This window comes from Pholis gunnellus (genome assembly GCF_910591455.1).
Source record: "Pholis gunnellus genome assembly, chromosome: 19".
NCBI classification, from domain to species: Eukaryota; Metazoa; Chordata; class Actinopteri; order Perciformes; family Pholidae; genus Pholis; species Pholis gunnellus.
The window spans coordinates 13,228,329-13,244,195 of record NC_136546.1 but is presented as its reverse complement, the minus strand read 5'-3'; the positions used below and the strand labels follow the sequence as shown (position 1 = coordinate 13,244,195).

Genomic DNA, 15,867 nt, shown 5'->3' with positions numbered 1-15,867 from the left:
TCGGATCCATGATTGTACTGTCTCTGGTATTAAATGTACTCCTGGTGGAAGAGGCGGCGGCGGAGAAGAACCCAGGCACTTTTTTTCCCCAAAGGTGAATCTCAGGATAGATATTGGTGGAAATTGGCATCAAACCTGGTCCAGTCAAGCCAACGAGAGGTTTCGTCACCAAATAGCATCCGTTAATGTTGCTCATACGCGACAAACATGTTCTCTCCGAGGTAACGAGGGTGAAAGGACGTTTATTCGCAAGGAAAATGTCCCCGTTATAACCGGCGATGATGGTACTTACCACTCTATTGTTGGGGGCGCGAGAGAGCGTTCCATGCAACTGCTGCTGTGCTCGTGGGAGGCTCGCGGACAACGTGCACGCTCGCTGTAATGGCTAGTTATCTCAGACCGTCATTTTGTGATGTCTAATCCATTTGATTGATTTGATTATTTCAACCCTCACTGTACACAAAAAATGATATAATTTCACAATTAATCGATCTCCTGCGCAATTATTTGATGATCATATAGACTACATTACAAAATGCTTTACAAAGGTCAAGGACAATACTGACCACCATAGGTAGACGATTATGTGCTGCTAGGATATTCAATTATTATAAACACACACATACACATACATATTGCAAAGCATTTCAGCTCTAGTGTTATGTCTGCCATTATGGCTCATTCCGAGTAACGTTACAGCTACAGCAGTACAGTCTAATTGTATATCAAATTCAGTTTTTTATGTAACGTTACTTTTTAAATCTCCATACTGTATATTTCACTGTCATTTAATATCACGCCCTGGGTGAGTAACGTTTTTCGTCACACCGGAAGTACAGCCCTCCTGCTTCCGGCGAATTCACAACATCCAAGATGGCTGCCACCGCGTCTTCCCTCGTTTCGTACGGCAGCGACTCGGATTCAGAAAATGAGTCAACGTCTGTAACTGGTGTTGAGAAAGTGGACCCAACGAACCCGGACGCCACGGCTCACCTTAAACCTTTAAGTTCTGTTCCCACGATGTCTGTGGCTGTTCTCAATTCCGCTCCTGAGGTCGCCGTTAAGGTGAGCTAACCAGGCTAACTAGCGTTAGCTTCACGTTACATTGTTAAAGTTGGATCATATTAATCGCACTGTGCTTGGACATATTGAGGACACGTGCGGGTTCAACTGATAACGTGAAATACAAAATAAGTAATTATTTAGTGTGTGAAGTTAACTATTTTGAACGGTACCGAACACAATTAGGAGCGGTTAGCGGGAAACTGAGTGTCGAGCAGGAGGATGTTGTATTATCTAACATGTTAACGTTATGTTCAAAGAAAAAAGAACTAGTTAGCAAATGATTTAGATACCGATGTGGTCTTAAGTTTGCTGTTTTTTTCTATCTAACATCTGATAAACCAAACAACACTTTGGTATTGTATTGCTTGTCAAACTGTTCGCTGATTTGTACATCCTAACTTTAGGAGGCTGTTGAGACGGGCACACACCTGGACCCTTCATTGAAAGAAGTCACTTATAACCCGACGTTTGAAACCCTGTTTGCACCAGAGGTAAGTTTTAGAATTATTGAGTGATATCTAGAGCTGGGTCCAATATATATATATATATGTATGCGCATAATATGAGATCAGATTTCATATGACGTTTTGTTCACTTTGTTCATGTATACTATGTTGTCTTTTCCTGGTTTACTTGATTCTTCTAACTTTAGTTGAATGAAATTAAATGATGACACCCACATTTATTGTGAGTTGATATAGTAAAAAATGACACTTTACCCCAGATTGCTCCCGCAGACTGTGCCTGTGGTGTGTGAATGGATATGAATGATTAGTTAGAGTCCGGGTGGGTAGGTTGCACCTTGCATGGTAGCCTCTGTCATCCGTGTATGAATGGGTGAATGGTGAATGTAGTGTTGAAGCTCTTTGAGGGATCAGAAGATTAGAAAAGCGCTATACAAGTGCGAGGCCATCTGTGATTGAAACTTGATATCAGTCATGTTAACATAAAATAAAAGCAGTTTCTTTCTTTTTGTGTGCATAATTTGGTCTCTGCTTTTCGGTCTTTCTTCATCAGGCTACACGATGCATGAATAGTTAAGCACGCGCTGCCTTTACACCATTTATATATCTACATTACGACAGAAGGCAGAAGTAATAGTTCTGGTATACTGTGTGTATACACCATACACGCGCGCTGTCAGCACGGTTCTCTGACTTCAGACCAGGATTCACAAGTGCTGCACAGTGTGCTGTTAGTTCGTCTGAAAAGGACGGGACCATCTGGCCACCTGCCTCTCAAAGGATCATGAATGCATACAATCAGAAATGAATAACAGTAGCAGAATGAATGTATCCAGAATCAATGTTTAATTATAGTGTTGTTAATGATTTTGTGTTTCTTCCTCTTAGCTTGGGCCAGTGAACCCATTTAAAAGCAAACAGATGGCTGCCCCCCGAAACATGTTATCTGGCTACGCAGAACCTGCTCACCTCAACGACTTCATGTTTGAACAGCAAAGGAGGACCTTCTCCACCTATGGTGAGCTCACCTGCGATCGGTGTGGTGGATTTGAATCATGTGGTCAATGTATTCCTATTCCTCCTTCTTTATACTCTGAATTTGAAAGTTTTGAAACAACTCTCTCCACTCTCCTGATAGGTTACGCCTTAGATCCATCTGTTGAGACACACCAGGTATCCTCCACTGGCTACATTGGCGCAGTGGATGAGGCTGAGAAAAATAAAGGTAATCCTTCATCCCGCCTTAATTCTGTGTGTTCGTCAGCATCTGGTTGGATAGATCAGACGTTATTTAGTCTTATACTCGACATGAAGTATTGTTTAAGGGAGATGTTGAAGTATAATGTCTACTTTCTCATCGTTCAGGCCTAACCGTGTTTGAGACCGGACAGAAGAAGACCGAGAAAAGGAAAAAGATCAAAGGTGGAGAAGCAGGAGAGATTGACAACTTCCTTGGACCATGGGCAAAATATATAGATGAGAAAGATGGGGCCAAACCATCAGAGGTAATACGGTGTTCATTATATTCTGTCAAATATTCTGGCTGAGTGTATGAAATTCTCACTACTCACTACTAATTGTCACTACTACCAGGTTTAGGCTAGGGTTAATATTTTTCTTCTTTTTTGGCTCATTTAAATTACCAAAATGCGCCTTTGTACCCTTTTCACCCGACTTCAGTTTGCCCAGTCTGTCCTCTGCACTAATGTTTTTTTGGTAATTATTGTATTGTGCTTGATATTGTTTTACAGGAACAGCAGAAAGAGCTGGATGAGATCACAGCCAAACGGCAGAAGAAGGGAAGGAATGAGGAAGAGGCTCCTGCAGAGGAGAAAACCATCCTCCATGGTACTGTGGACCTCTCTTATTTTTTAGACATGTGAATCGCACTCATTGAAATTATTCACTATAGTTTGTGTAAAGGCTACACAAAGAAATACACAGTATTTCTTTTGAGATTGGACGATTGGACCAGATCGAAAGTCAAGTTCGATCGTGTCACACAATCTTCCTCAGCAGATGAAGTTCGCCCAGATGCTACAGGATGGTTTTTCATAATCTTTTTGTTTGTTCTCCCTGCAGTTAAAGACATGTATGATTACCAGGGCAGGTCCTACCTCCACGTCCCGCAGGATGTGGGTATCAACCTGCGTTCTGTGGACGCTCCAGACAAGTGTTACCTGCCCAAGAAACAGATTCATGTCTGGACCGGACACACCAAGGTCAGTGGGAAGGGACATCTATTATTTGCGTTTCTGTGTGCACATGAATTGCCCCTTTATGTACAAGGTAATAAATCTTGCTGCTGTAAGTATTATCCATGCAAGCTTTGCTGATGGTCAGTATTATAGTTTGTTATAGTGCAAAAAGAGAGATAATTCAAAATTCCATCATGCAGACCTTGTTAGAATTTGTGAGGATGTCAGTAAAAGCCTCCCGGGTGCTTTTGAATAAAATGATAACACGGTTGTGTACGAGCTGCTTGTCCCCGACAAATCCAAGATTATTCTGTCTCGTTCAAAACACCGTGATTATAATTCAAATATAAAGGCAAACACTGGGTTATTCCAAGAGAGATCTGATTCAAGCTTCAGATCTGCCGCTGCGCTTCAGGGAGAGAGAAATCACTCAAGTTTTAAATTGGCTCCGATCCGCTTTGTGCAGGAAGTTACATTCTTCACACTCTCATTTGAAATACAAAGAGGTTTGAGAAGATAATAAGCGCGCGGAAGTGCTGATGTGGAGATAATAGACGGAGGATGGCCCATTCGTAGTCCCCAAAGTTTGATGACATTTTTGGAAAAAGTTTGGTAACTTGAAAGTCATCATACTTTCTATAACTATTACAGAGGCAGCAGGGTCTGCACACACACAGGTTATCTGCCCTGGTTATTATGAATCAGCTGATTTAACATCAATAGCCTGGCAATGTTGAAATTAGGTACTTTATATGGTAAACAAGCAGATGCCCTTTCCTTAAGAGTTAGAATAAAAAGAATAAGTGTCTCACCGCTGCAAAAATGGATTTACATTATTGTAATAAACATAATAACAATAATATCAATCATGGCCATAGGACTATGTGATTTATGGTCCAAGCAGACACACATGGATTGTTAGATATTGAAATATGCAGATCTGTGGTATTATAACATACAGTACAGTCAAATGTGAACGCCCATGATTTGGATTCCGCTCACAGATGTTTATATATGAATGAAATGCTCGTTAACACACAATCTGTCCACTCTGCACCGTAAAACATGCTGTTTGCTCTTGTAGTAAGAGCTTACAGATTGTGCTTCACAAGGCTACCCAAAAAAGGGTAGTGCAGATCAGCATGGGTGCTTGGACCTGTACTAATGGTTTGCATAATCATGATTACATTTCAACTTCTCATGTCTCTGTATGTTTTCCAGGGGGTCAGTGCCATCAGACTATTTCCTAGCTCTGGTCATCTGCTGCTCTCCTCCTCCATGGACTGTAAGATCAAGGTAAGTAATCACAGCTTGGTGCCGGGAAAAACAACACCGAAGCCAATGAATGAATTTACGCCCACTTGTGTGTTTTTCAAAGATGCAGTTTTATCAGTTTTATGATTGGCTGGTAACATCGTCGGCTGTGAGTTTTATTGTACCGCACTGCTGTTGAGAAGATTCAAAGCTAACCTCTAATCAACCTGATGCATTCTTTCTGCTGGCTTCATTTCACACTTGGGACTTTGCAAATCTGTGTTCACTCGAAGTTTAATCTCTTCCTCTCCACAGCTGTGGGAAGTGTACGGCGAGAGGAGGTGTATACGGACATTTATTGGTGAGTGATAATCCATTTTGATATGATAAATGTTAATAATTAATTGTATGAGATTTTATAAACAACAATGGATCATCAGCAAACATGCTGACATGAAATGTGCTTGCGGTCCGAAATGCTTGCAGCCGTTTGTGAAATCCACAGCAGCGACGGCCTGTAAGCTCAACAACACTAATGACTCGTCTGCTGACCGTTGGCAGAAAGTAAAGGCTTTTTAGAATAGATGGGGTCTGGAGGGTTTAGCTAATGTGTTCAGGTCACTTCCGCTCTTCCCTGAGACGGCACATTGTCTGAATAGAGATTGTTTGCAGCCGTGGTTCTGCTTGTCAGCTCCTTCACAGAGTATGCATAATTCAGCAGCCCGGGGGCCGAAGGGAACGAGGGGCCAGGGAAGGGCACAAGACACGGAGAGGAGCTGGCATACAGGAAGAGAGACGACAGTGGAGGCTGGAATAAACTGACAGAGAGTCACTGGCTGTGGGGTTGATGGGTTGGAGCAGCAGCAGACATTCAGATGATGATGATAATTAATTTCATTAGAGGAGGTTTATAAGTATATGGCTTTGTTTCACGGAGTATATTAGATTTTCCTTTTGTTGCTGTGCACTTAGTTCCATTATCTGCTGTCAGGCTTATTCCTTTTTGTTCCACAACAATAGAATACATCATTTTGTTTTGTTTCCTTTATTCTCTGAGGCGTTGCATTTTATTTCTTTGTTTGCGTATGTATTTGGATGGATGACTTACAAATATGAATAGAGCTGCAACAATTAATCGCCAACTATTTGGATAATTGATTAATGTGTCTGCGTAATATTTAAAGAAAAAATATATATATTCTCTGATTACAGCTTCGTAAATGTGAATATTTTCAGATTTCTTAACTCCTTCTTGACAGTAAACTGCACGCCTTTGAGTTGTGGACGGTTTGCATGATATGCATGATAAGCATGCATATCATTGCGTGTGCATGGGACAAACTGCATATTTGAGCGACACGTGTGCCCCACTTTCAGTACTTTGTTTATCTGTGTTTTCCAGTACACACAGACGTACACCAGAAAGGCTCTCTGCAGCAGCGCTACTGCCGCTTGGTCTGCCAGCCAGCGAGGTTAGAGCAAGCGAGCACTTAGCCTCAGTCGGCTCCGTTATCGCTGTGGAAACAATGTAGCCCTGATGAAAAGCCCGTTTTAACAAGGGAGCCGTCGGTGTGCGCTGAGCCCACGGGGACCTCGCATCACCTGCGCTGCGTGAGAAAAGCCAAAAGGGGTTGCATAGATTGGGATTCTGAATCAAACACGGAGAAGGTGGAGAACGGTTGAAAAGACAGATGGAGCATGTCACTTTTCTCTTTCTTTCCCCTCCAAGCCCATTTTGAGATTCCATTTCCCTCGTGTCCCACTGCCCCGCGTCATCTTTCTTCCTCAGCATCCCTTATTCCCCGTAACCAGGTTTCTCACTCCTCAAACACGTTGGCTTTCAAAGGAAGGCAGCTGGGTAGCAATCGTGAGGAACATATTGAATTAGTCTAACATATGTTTATTTATTTGTCTTGTAATATGTGTACATTTACTCTGTTAGGTCACAGCAAAGCAGTGCGAGACATCTGCTACAACAACAGTGGGACCCAGTTCCTCAGCGCTGCCTATGACCGCTACCTCAAACTGTGGGACACTGAAACAGGTAGGCTCTACCTCGCTGTGTCCACACACTCGTTTCTATAATCGCTCACACCGCTTCTTGTTGATTATTCACAATTACTTGGACCATGGGAGATGCTCTCACCTATACACTATGTCTAATTTAGTGTCTTGGCGACACTCGGCGGATAGTGTGTATGGGAGTTCATAATAACACGCTGCAGTGCAATCATACATAACCTTGAACCTCGCAAGCCGTCCGATAATTGTGAATAACGGCACAGGCCTCGGCTTCCTTCTGTCATTTTTTTAATCAAACATTTCTCTGCAGAACTTGCGAGCGTGTTTCCAGAAGGTCAAAAATACATTTCTGCCAAATTGTTACTCATTTGTCATTTACACACATTATTTAATTGTTCACACACATTATTTAATTGCACATCCACTATCCTCCATTTTGATAATGAATTGGTCATTTTAATCATTTTTCAAATAGACCTAACACGACGTTTTATGATATCTGATGAAATCCAGTCGCACTATTCCACAGCACTACAAACCATGTCTTCAGAAATGTAATCGGCAGCTCTGACACAATCCTATCTTGTAGTCATAGTGACACTGTTGTTTCGGTATCAGGGACACATTTCATCGCTGCTTGTGTGAAGGTGTTGCATTTTTTCATTTCAGTACAAGAATTGTGTTCAATGAATGCTACTTTCAATGTAGCCCTGCCTCATTTGAGAGGTCATTGAATTAGTATGTAATCTGTCATATCTGTAAGAGAATGTCTGTGTAACCAAATAGCGAATGATCTACTCTGTGTCTCTGTGAACTGTTGACAAAATGTCGGGTCCCTGATCTCACTGGTCCCACATGGTTCCCTTTTTACTTTCCCAATTGCTCGCCTCAGTTTCCACCCCGCTCAACTCAAGAGTGCCAATCCAGCAGAGGGCAGAAAAGAGTTAAATCCCCCACTTGTTGTTCATCCAAATACTTTTGTTTGAGTTAACTTACTGCACCATTACAATTCCCTCCAGATGTTGTGGTTTTTTTAGAATACATTTCAACAGCTGTACAGAGCAGGGATGTGTAGCGGGTAATTATTAGTATTCCACCAGACTGTTGATGCAGTTTGACACTGGATGTAATTCAGAAAGGATGTCAGTGAAAAGCCTCTATTCTTATCTAAGGGACCTCTTGGTGCTGCAGTCATTTCTAGTTCCCTCAGCTGTAGCAGTGGTGGTGGCATCATTCCTGTGGTGACTCACCTCCGCTGAATGAACACAGAGAAACATTGAAAATCCAGCGTTAAGGCTGCACGCGGTATCAAAAGTTGCATTCTGTGTCCCTAAATCTTGGACACCTTGTGTGTACCTCTCTTGTGAAAGCCTCTGCGGATTATTATGGAGCTCTGACTTTCACGTTCCCTCCCTCCACAGGCCAGTGTATCTCCCGCTTCACCAACAGGAAGGTGCCGTACTGCGTCAAGTTCAACCCCGACGAGGAGAAACAGAGCCTTTTCGTGGCCGGCATGTCGGATAAGAAGATAGTTCAGGTAAAGTTGTCATGTGCCGCATTGCCAGTTTATCAATTCTGCTCACGCTGTCGCTTCAAGTGTATTTCCCCCTTGACCAAGCAGATGCACACATTTTCTCTGCATCCCCACTGTGCCCACGGGAGCATGAAATACACTCGCATCTCATCCTCCGGCTCTGATGTGCGTATTTGTGGGCTCGAAGGTTCAGAGGCTGACGGGAATAGAGCAAGTCATTAATCATGGGAAGCAATGTGGAAGAGAGGCAAAGGGAACAATCCCCTAAAAGTAGGAAATCCATAACTACGATATTACACAATCGGGTAAACTGGTTTAGAATAAGTAACCCTGAACTTCTACAGGTGAAAGTTTGGGACTAACTACCATTGTGTTCTTGGAGTCGTCATTTAGTTGAATATATTTCAAGATGCTGATGTGACGGGCACACCGTTTGTCTACTCATTGTTCAGATGAGCAGTAGTCACTATCACAATGTCTGGCGCGATATTGAGGGTTAGTATTAAATCATGCAGCTCCCTTCAGGGTTCTGAGAACAGATGGCTGCTCCTGTGAGCAGCCGAAAGCTAAATTAACAAAAACAAAAAAGGCATAAATTGAATTGGATGTAAAATGTGTTTGGACAGAAATGCATCTTCTTCATTCGGAGCCTGGGGGGCCTTCTCTATGTGCTTTTCCTTCCTTTACATTTTATTATTATGTGCGCATAATCAAGTCCTCTGTTTGATAGCTAATCAGTGTCATTACTCGACTGCAGTTAAGCCATTTTTCTGCATTAGCACAATTTAAAACCGCTCTTCAGTGACTCTCCACAGACCCGCCAAATGACTGTTTCACTGCAGTAAGAAAAGTTGTTTGTTTTGGGAAGCAGCACGCCACAAGAGTATGGAAATGTGCAGTCAAACCAGTTTGATTGGATTTTGTTTCTCCATTTTAATAATTCACTGTCATAGATACATGTGTTTACCTCCTCTCTGCCTCTTGTGTCTCTCCGTCAGTGGGACGTCAGGACAGGTGAGGTTGTTCAGGAGTACGACCGTCACCTGGGAGCCGTCAACACCATCACTTTTGTTGATGAGAACCGTCGCTTTGTGAGCACGTCGGACGACAAGAGCCTTCGAGTTTGGGAGTGGTAAGTACAGACTAAAGGCCGAAATGGTAATGCGGTGTTTTGAATTGATTGCAGGCTTCCTTCTGAGAACTCACGGCTCCTTTCATTAGTCGTTCATAAGAGCAGTAGATCACCAAAGCTCCAGACGACCCTATCTTGGACAAAGCTCTCCCAGCTGCGCTGCTAATCTGCGCTGAGTCATGGCCTCTGTGCCTGCTTTACATGCATCTGTTGCTCTGGGAGTTTCCTTTTCCCCCCGGAGCTAACATTGTACATTGACGATGCTCCAGCGGGATCCTTCTGTGAGCCTGGCCCGTGTTGCCAATTGTATATTTTAATAAATAAGCATTTTGAAATGGTTCCACAAGTTAAATCATTGGAAAGGAGAAGCGCTGGGATGACTGGCAGGTTAGATAAAGTGTAAATCCCCAAAAAAAACACAACATGCACTTGCGTTTTTAGCTAAATCATGTTCACCATTTTGCGCAAACTTACTTGTTTTTAGATATTGTCATTAAATGTCCTACTGCAGTTTTTGCCCAAACGAGAGACCACCAACAGGGCTTTTCCAGATGAAGAGTCAAACCGTGCTGCGCTAACGAACGCTCCCATTACCAGTAGTGCGAGATTCAACTCATGACTGTGCGGAATACCAGAGAGAGAGAGAGACGTGTGTTCTCTCAGTGCTGTTGTTTCTAACAGAATGTCGATAGCTGGAAGTTTAGTTTCTCTCCTGCGACCCGATATTTCCTGATTTAGCTGCTTCATAACACAAGCTTTTGATAACAAAATAATGGGACTTTTATTGTGAAGGATATCAAATGTTTATCACCTCATTAGTGGAGCTCTGTTAGCAATTCTTCAAGTAAAACAAGTCAACTAATACTGTAGGGAGGAGGAGTTCATGCAGCAATAACATGGGGGGACTTTGATTGTGAAGAATATAGGAAATGAAATCTTTGCTCAGACGCACCGAATCAAAGCCGTGCGTGCGTGCGTGCGTGCGTGCGTGCGTGCGTGCGTGCGTGCGTGCGTGCGTGCGTGCGTGCGTGCGTGCGTGCAGAAGGGGCTCGAGAGTGACTTGCCGATTAGCCGGGGGTCCTGTGGTGATAGACCAACTCTGGTATTTATTACTCAAAGATGAACATTTGAAGACCAGTTTAAAAAGGAAGCTTCCTTTGGAATCTGGAAGGGGATCCTTTTAAATCGAGGACAACCATTTGTCTACTTTTTTTGTTTACTTTTTTTTCTTCCCATGAGTTTTTTTTTAGCGGAGCGTGGGAGCAAACGGGCAAGTGGTATGCTCGGGCCAAAGAGTGGCTTTACTGTCCCCCTTCCTCCCACGGATAACACCTGGCTCTCAGCGTTAGCTAACCCCTCTTCTGAGAGACCTCCGGAATAGAAGCAGAGAGGGGCACGGTGAGGGGATGTCGGATGCTTTCTTAGGATTAAGATTGTTGAGGCAGCAAAGTCAGAAACATCGCTGTGCAAACGCCTTCTCGTTATTCAAATTCCATCCTGATTTTATCACACGTACTGGAGTTTTCTGGAGAGACTAATTTATCTGTAGCAGAGGTTCATCATCGTCATCAGGGAACCGAGAGGGCTGCGATCTATATGAGATGTGCTGCAACAGGGAGCATTAGCCCTCGATCACAAAGACATCGTTCAGAGAGCGGTGCGACGGGGCTTGAAGGAACATTCGAGATGATTAGGGATCGAGAACAAAATGTGAATGAAACATGAAGAAATGGCGGAGACAGAGTGAAGGGCATTGTTGTTATGTCGTCCAAGTACTCAATTTCCCTTCAGCTTGACTTCCATCATGCCCCTCCCCCCACCCCGCCAACCCAAATATAACATTCTGTAAATATATTAGTAAAGATGAAGTTTGGCAATCCCTTCAAAGCAAAAAGTTAATTTACTCTTTTGTCAATAGTAATTATGTTTTGTAAAATCCTCTTTTCACATTGGTTCCAAATAACAAACAAAGGTCTGTTTCATTTCCCTCTCTTCTTGTTTGTCTGCAGGCTGACTGCAGATATCATGCCTGAGAAACTAAAGTTCACATATAAAATACACAAAGAACGCTGCTTGTTGTTGCCGTTGTCTCTTATCTTGATCGATGCGAAACAACAACAAATCATCTGTTCTTCGTGGACATCCCCGGCGTCTAGATTATTTGTCGTCTGTTTTCTTTTCTCGCTCTCCAGACAACAGAACATGCACACTGCTTTTTTCTGGAGCTCAGAGAAGAAGAGATCTGACGGCGTTGTTATCTTCTCCGAGTGTAGCTTGGCGCGTCTGCAGACGATTGCTCTGACAAACCCGAGCTCTACTTTAATGTCCGACTTTACGCGTGTGCAGACATTTGTTTATGAGTAAGGGTTTGCCTTTCTCATTAATCTCCTGTCTTTTTAGTTCTTGGAAGCCCATCTTTGGTCTTGCGTGCGTGTGTGCAAACACGGTGCGATCCCTTTGCTCCAGCTGGTTCTCATCTCAGACGGAGACGTGGCTTTAGTTTAAGCAGAGGGCACAATGAGAACAGAGCTCTCGATGCAGACGCACACAGTTTGAAGGCAGAAATACATATTAGCCACACTCGTTTACTTGGTGTCACGGGTCAGTCGTGTACATAGAGGAAAAGAGGAAATTGTCATGCTGGCAGACACACTGCAACTGTAGATTTGACTGATCTTCTGCAGACCACTTAAGATCAACAAGCCCAGGTTCCTATCTCTCCGAAAGCAGACATAGCGGCGCATAAGGAGGGTTTGGGGGGGATTAATAAATAATTGGATGGCGGTTCAGTCGGCGGTGCGGCACCCAAGGATCAGAGGAGAGCTGTAATGGTGATCTGGCCTCATTTTTCACCACAGCTGTTTTCCCTTCAGTAACAAGCATTTGTGAGACAGCATTAGCGTCTGCAATAATAAACAAACTGCTGCTTGGTGACTGTTTTTCTTTTGAGTTGTTCTTGCTTTGAGGCTGCACAGGTTGACCCACCTTCAAGTGTTCTCACGGTGCTTTTTGCTCTCTTTCAGGGACATCCCTGTGGACTTCAAGTACATCGCCGAGCCCAGTATGCACTCAATGCCAGCTGTGACACTGTCTCCCAACGGTGAGTAGTCGCATCACGGCGAAACACTCCCAGAGACACAGGACAGAGTCCTTTGGGCAGCATAAACACATGTTGCCAGATGGAAGTTGATTCTGTTCCATACCTTCCAATGGTGGTCATTGCTCAAACAAGGCAGGCTCTGTGTCATCTTAAGTAAAGTTATGTGTGGGGATGTCCAGATACAGTCATCAGGATCAGGCCCAATCCTGATGGATAGACATAATCTATATAAAAGGCCTGATCCATCTCTGATCCTGTTGTTTGCTCTGGGTAAGCCGGCTGTCACAGACGGCCCATTAAGCTCTGTTAAAACACTATACGGTCCTCTTAATGCACAGTATTGTGAGGGAGTGAACCGTAGAGCGCATAGCAGCCAGCAGGTTCATGTCACAGAGGGGGGGAGAGAAGCTGGTCGCCCTTATTTCAGTGATGCGTCTCTGTTGACGTTAATGTTCGAGCTTGAGCTGAAAAGATGCTCTCCTCCACCCGCAAACATACAAACATGTGAAGATATTGTAGAGAAAAAATATAGAACGGCAAATGAAAGCTGTGTTCCAAACTGTACGAATAGTTTGACATATCCGATAATACGCCTATTTAGATGTAAAGAAGCCGCTCGCTGACACAGCAGCCACGTTGTGTGTGTGTAGCAGCACACGCCTAAGATACGACCAGAGTTAATCCCTCTTCAAATCTAATGCTCCGTTTGAATCAGGAATTCCCCGTTGCGCTCCATCAGCTTCAGCTACCGTCAAGCTCTCGCGTCGTCGTCTGTTCCTTCCCTCTCCACCTACTTTGATTCCTCCCTTTCATCCTCTCCCCGGTCTCCTCCTCGCTTTGGGCAGCGTTCCTATTTGTGCCAACACGGTTTGTTTCTCTTGAGCGTGTGAATAATGAATGCATTCTCAGCGGGAGGCCATTCAGTTTTCTCTCGCGCCTAAATGGAGCCCCCCCCCCCCGCCCCCCCTTTGGCACAGCGTCCACTCCTATTTCCTCCTCTCCTCCGTTTCTTGCCATCTTAACGAAAAGAGACAGAGCTGCTGAAATTGGCCAAGTTGTTTCTCATTGCATTCGTGGACAAGTGTCTTTTTAATTCGTTTGGTGAGGGAGGACTCGCACGCCGACACTAGATCTCTTTCTCGTACCACATTAATAACTTCCATCATGTTTCCTTTCAGGAAGTGCAGTGAGTCGTGTAATGCTCTGATGCTGAAGCACTGCCTGTTATCACTGCGTAGCGACTCTGAGGCGGTAGCGGTGTCAGGAGCTGAAATCCTCTATAAAAGTAGATCTCAGATAAGCAGTCACTGATGAAAAGCCTCTTCTTATTTTCTCCTAATTTGCCTCAATCCTTTCATCTTAATGATGGCAGAATTATGAGTTCTCAAGAGTGTCATCCCCTCAAACTCAAATGTACACATTTTAGTTTGATTTCTGAGGCATATTTCTAAGACATTGGAGGACATTTGACTCTACTGGATGTAGCACTGGATGAGCTGCCAGGTTTAGCGCGTAACAACAACAGCAGTAGCAGTCAGCATCATGACGCCACAGTGGCTGCTTGTTAAAACACAATCATGCTAATGAGAGAAACTAGCATGCTAATAGGCACTTTAAACTTGTTGTGACAGCCTTGAAGTTATTACCGCTGTCCTACTTTATATGGGCCTTGAACTTTTGTACTGCACCTCTCAATACATACATTGAAATAGATTTTTTTATGGTTATTTTGTAAGCATGTTACACAGCGAAGTAGTGTACAGCACCACTTGAGATTAGCTGTTGGCTACATGCTGTTTGCTTGTTTCCTACCCCAGGTAAATGGCTAGCGTGCCAGTCTATGGACAACCAGATTCTGATCTTCGGAGCCCAAAACCGCTTCAGACTGAACAAGAAGAAGGTGTTCAAAGGCCACATGGTGGCTGGCTACGCCTGCCAGGTGGACTTCTCCCCAGACATGAGGTAAGCCTTTCACTTTGTGCCGCAGTTTTCTGATGAAGGGGATTAGTAGAGGGCTGAGATTCTCACAGCCGATTTAATAGTTTAGAATAGTTGATTCGTTTTTTTTAACCGATGAAGGAAAATATGCTACAAGCGGTGATTCATCCGTTTCTTTGAGGAGAGGGTTAGAACTGTCTTGCTGAGTTGGAAAGTGTCACAGTGAGATAGCATTATACAGAGACTCGCTGTCCTCTAAAATCCCTCAGGTTGATGAAGAGCTGTGGAAATTCAGATTATCTAATGTTTAAATTCCACAAGGAGAGCTAACCGGGACAGTCCAGGAACCTAATTTTAGCCCAAACACCCATTAAGACCTGTTTCTACCCTCTTCTCACCCACCACCACCCACATTTGTGAGTACAGTGAGACCGAAGTTATTTTTATCAAAGCGCTAATCTCTCCGTCCTTTTTTGTCTTTCTTTTTTCCAGCTATGTGGTGTCAGGAGATGCGGATGGAAAGCTGAACATTTGGGATTGGAAGACCACCAAGCTTTACCAAAGGATCAAGGCTCACGACAAGGTGTGCATTAGCGCACTTTGGCATCCGCACGAAACCTCTAAGGTTATCACCTGCGGCTGGGATGGACAAATTAAACTGTGGGACTAGATCTGTCCTGGTTTGTGTGTCTGTTTGGGGAAGGGGTTCTGTACTGAACTGGTTCACTATAGAGAGACGGAAAGGGACTAGCTGTCCCATGGATTTTGTGAAAGCCACAGGACTGGTATCCAGTCCTATTGTTGCAATGTATTTTTTGTATCCCGCCGTGAGAGTAAAAATATGTATCTGTACAAAGATGACCGCACACATACTTTTTAAAATAGTTTCTACTGCAAACGGCATATTAGAGGGGAACCTTGACATTTTTTTAAAATATTTTTTTGTTATTTTCAATGTTCTGTGTAGTATACCTCTGTAATCCTTGGTAACGTTTCTTCATTTTCAATTGTGTGACCATCCTATTGTGGAAATAAACATTCTGTAAATTTGACTTCTCAAGAAAATGAAGCATTTGTCCCTCAAAGAAAGTCTTTCTTCACCCATATTCAACACAAATCCTATTTCTTTTGTTCCTTTCCTTATCGAACTGTGTATCAAA

General features: G+C 43.5%; 1 protein-coding gene across 1 annotated transcript; it reads left to right on the top strand.

Annotated features, from left to right (window-relative positions):
- Positions 1-873: 873 nt before the first annotated feature.
- Positions 874-15,813, top strand: cdc40 (cell division cycle 40 homolog; the record flags this gene model as incomplete). The annotated part of the gene is made up of 15 exons (XM_079180813.1): positions 874-1,065; positions 1,470-1,556; positions 2,418-2,547; positions 2,668-2,754; positions 2,895-3,034; positions 3,281-3,377; positions 3,612-3,751; positions 4,949-5,023; positions 5,297-5,342; positions 6,924-7,025; positions 8,425-8,540; positions 9,536-9,669; positions 12,693-12,769; positions 14,587-14,731; positions 15,200-15,813. The coding sequence occupies 15 exons, from the start codon at positions 874-876 to the stop codon at positions 15,375-15,377; spliced, it is 1,746 nt and encodes a 581-aa protein (XP_079036939.1). The 3' UTR covers positions 15,378-15,813.
- Between the last annotated feature and the right edge of the window lie 54 nt (positions 15,814-15,867).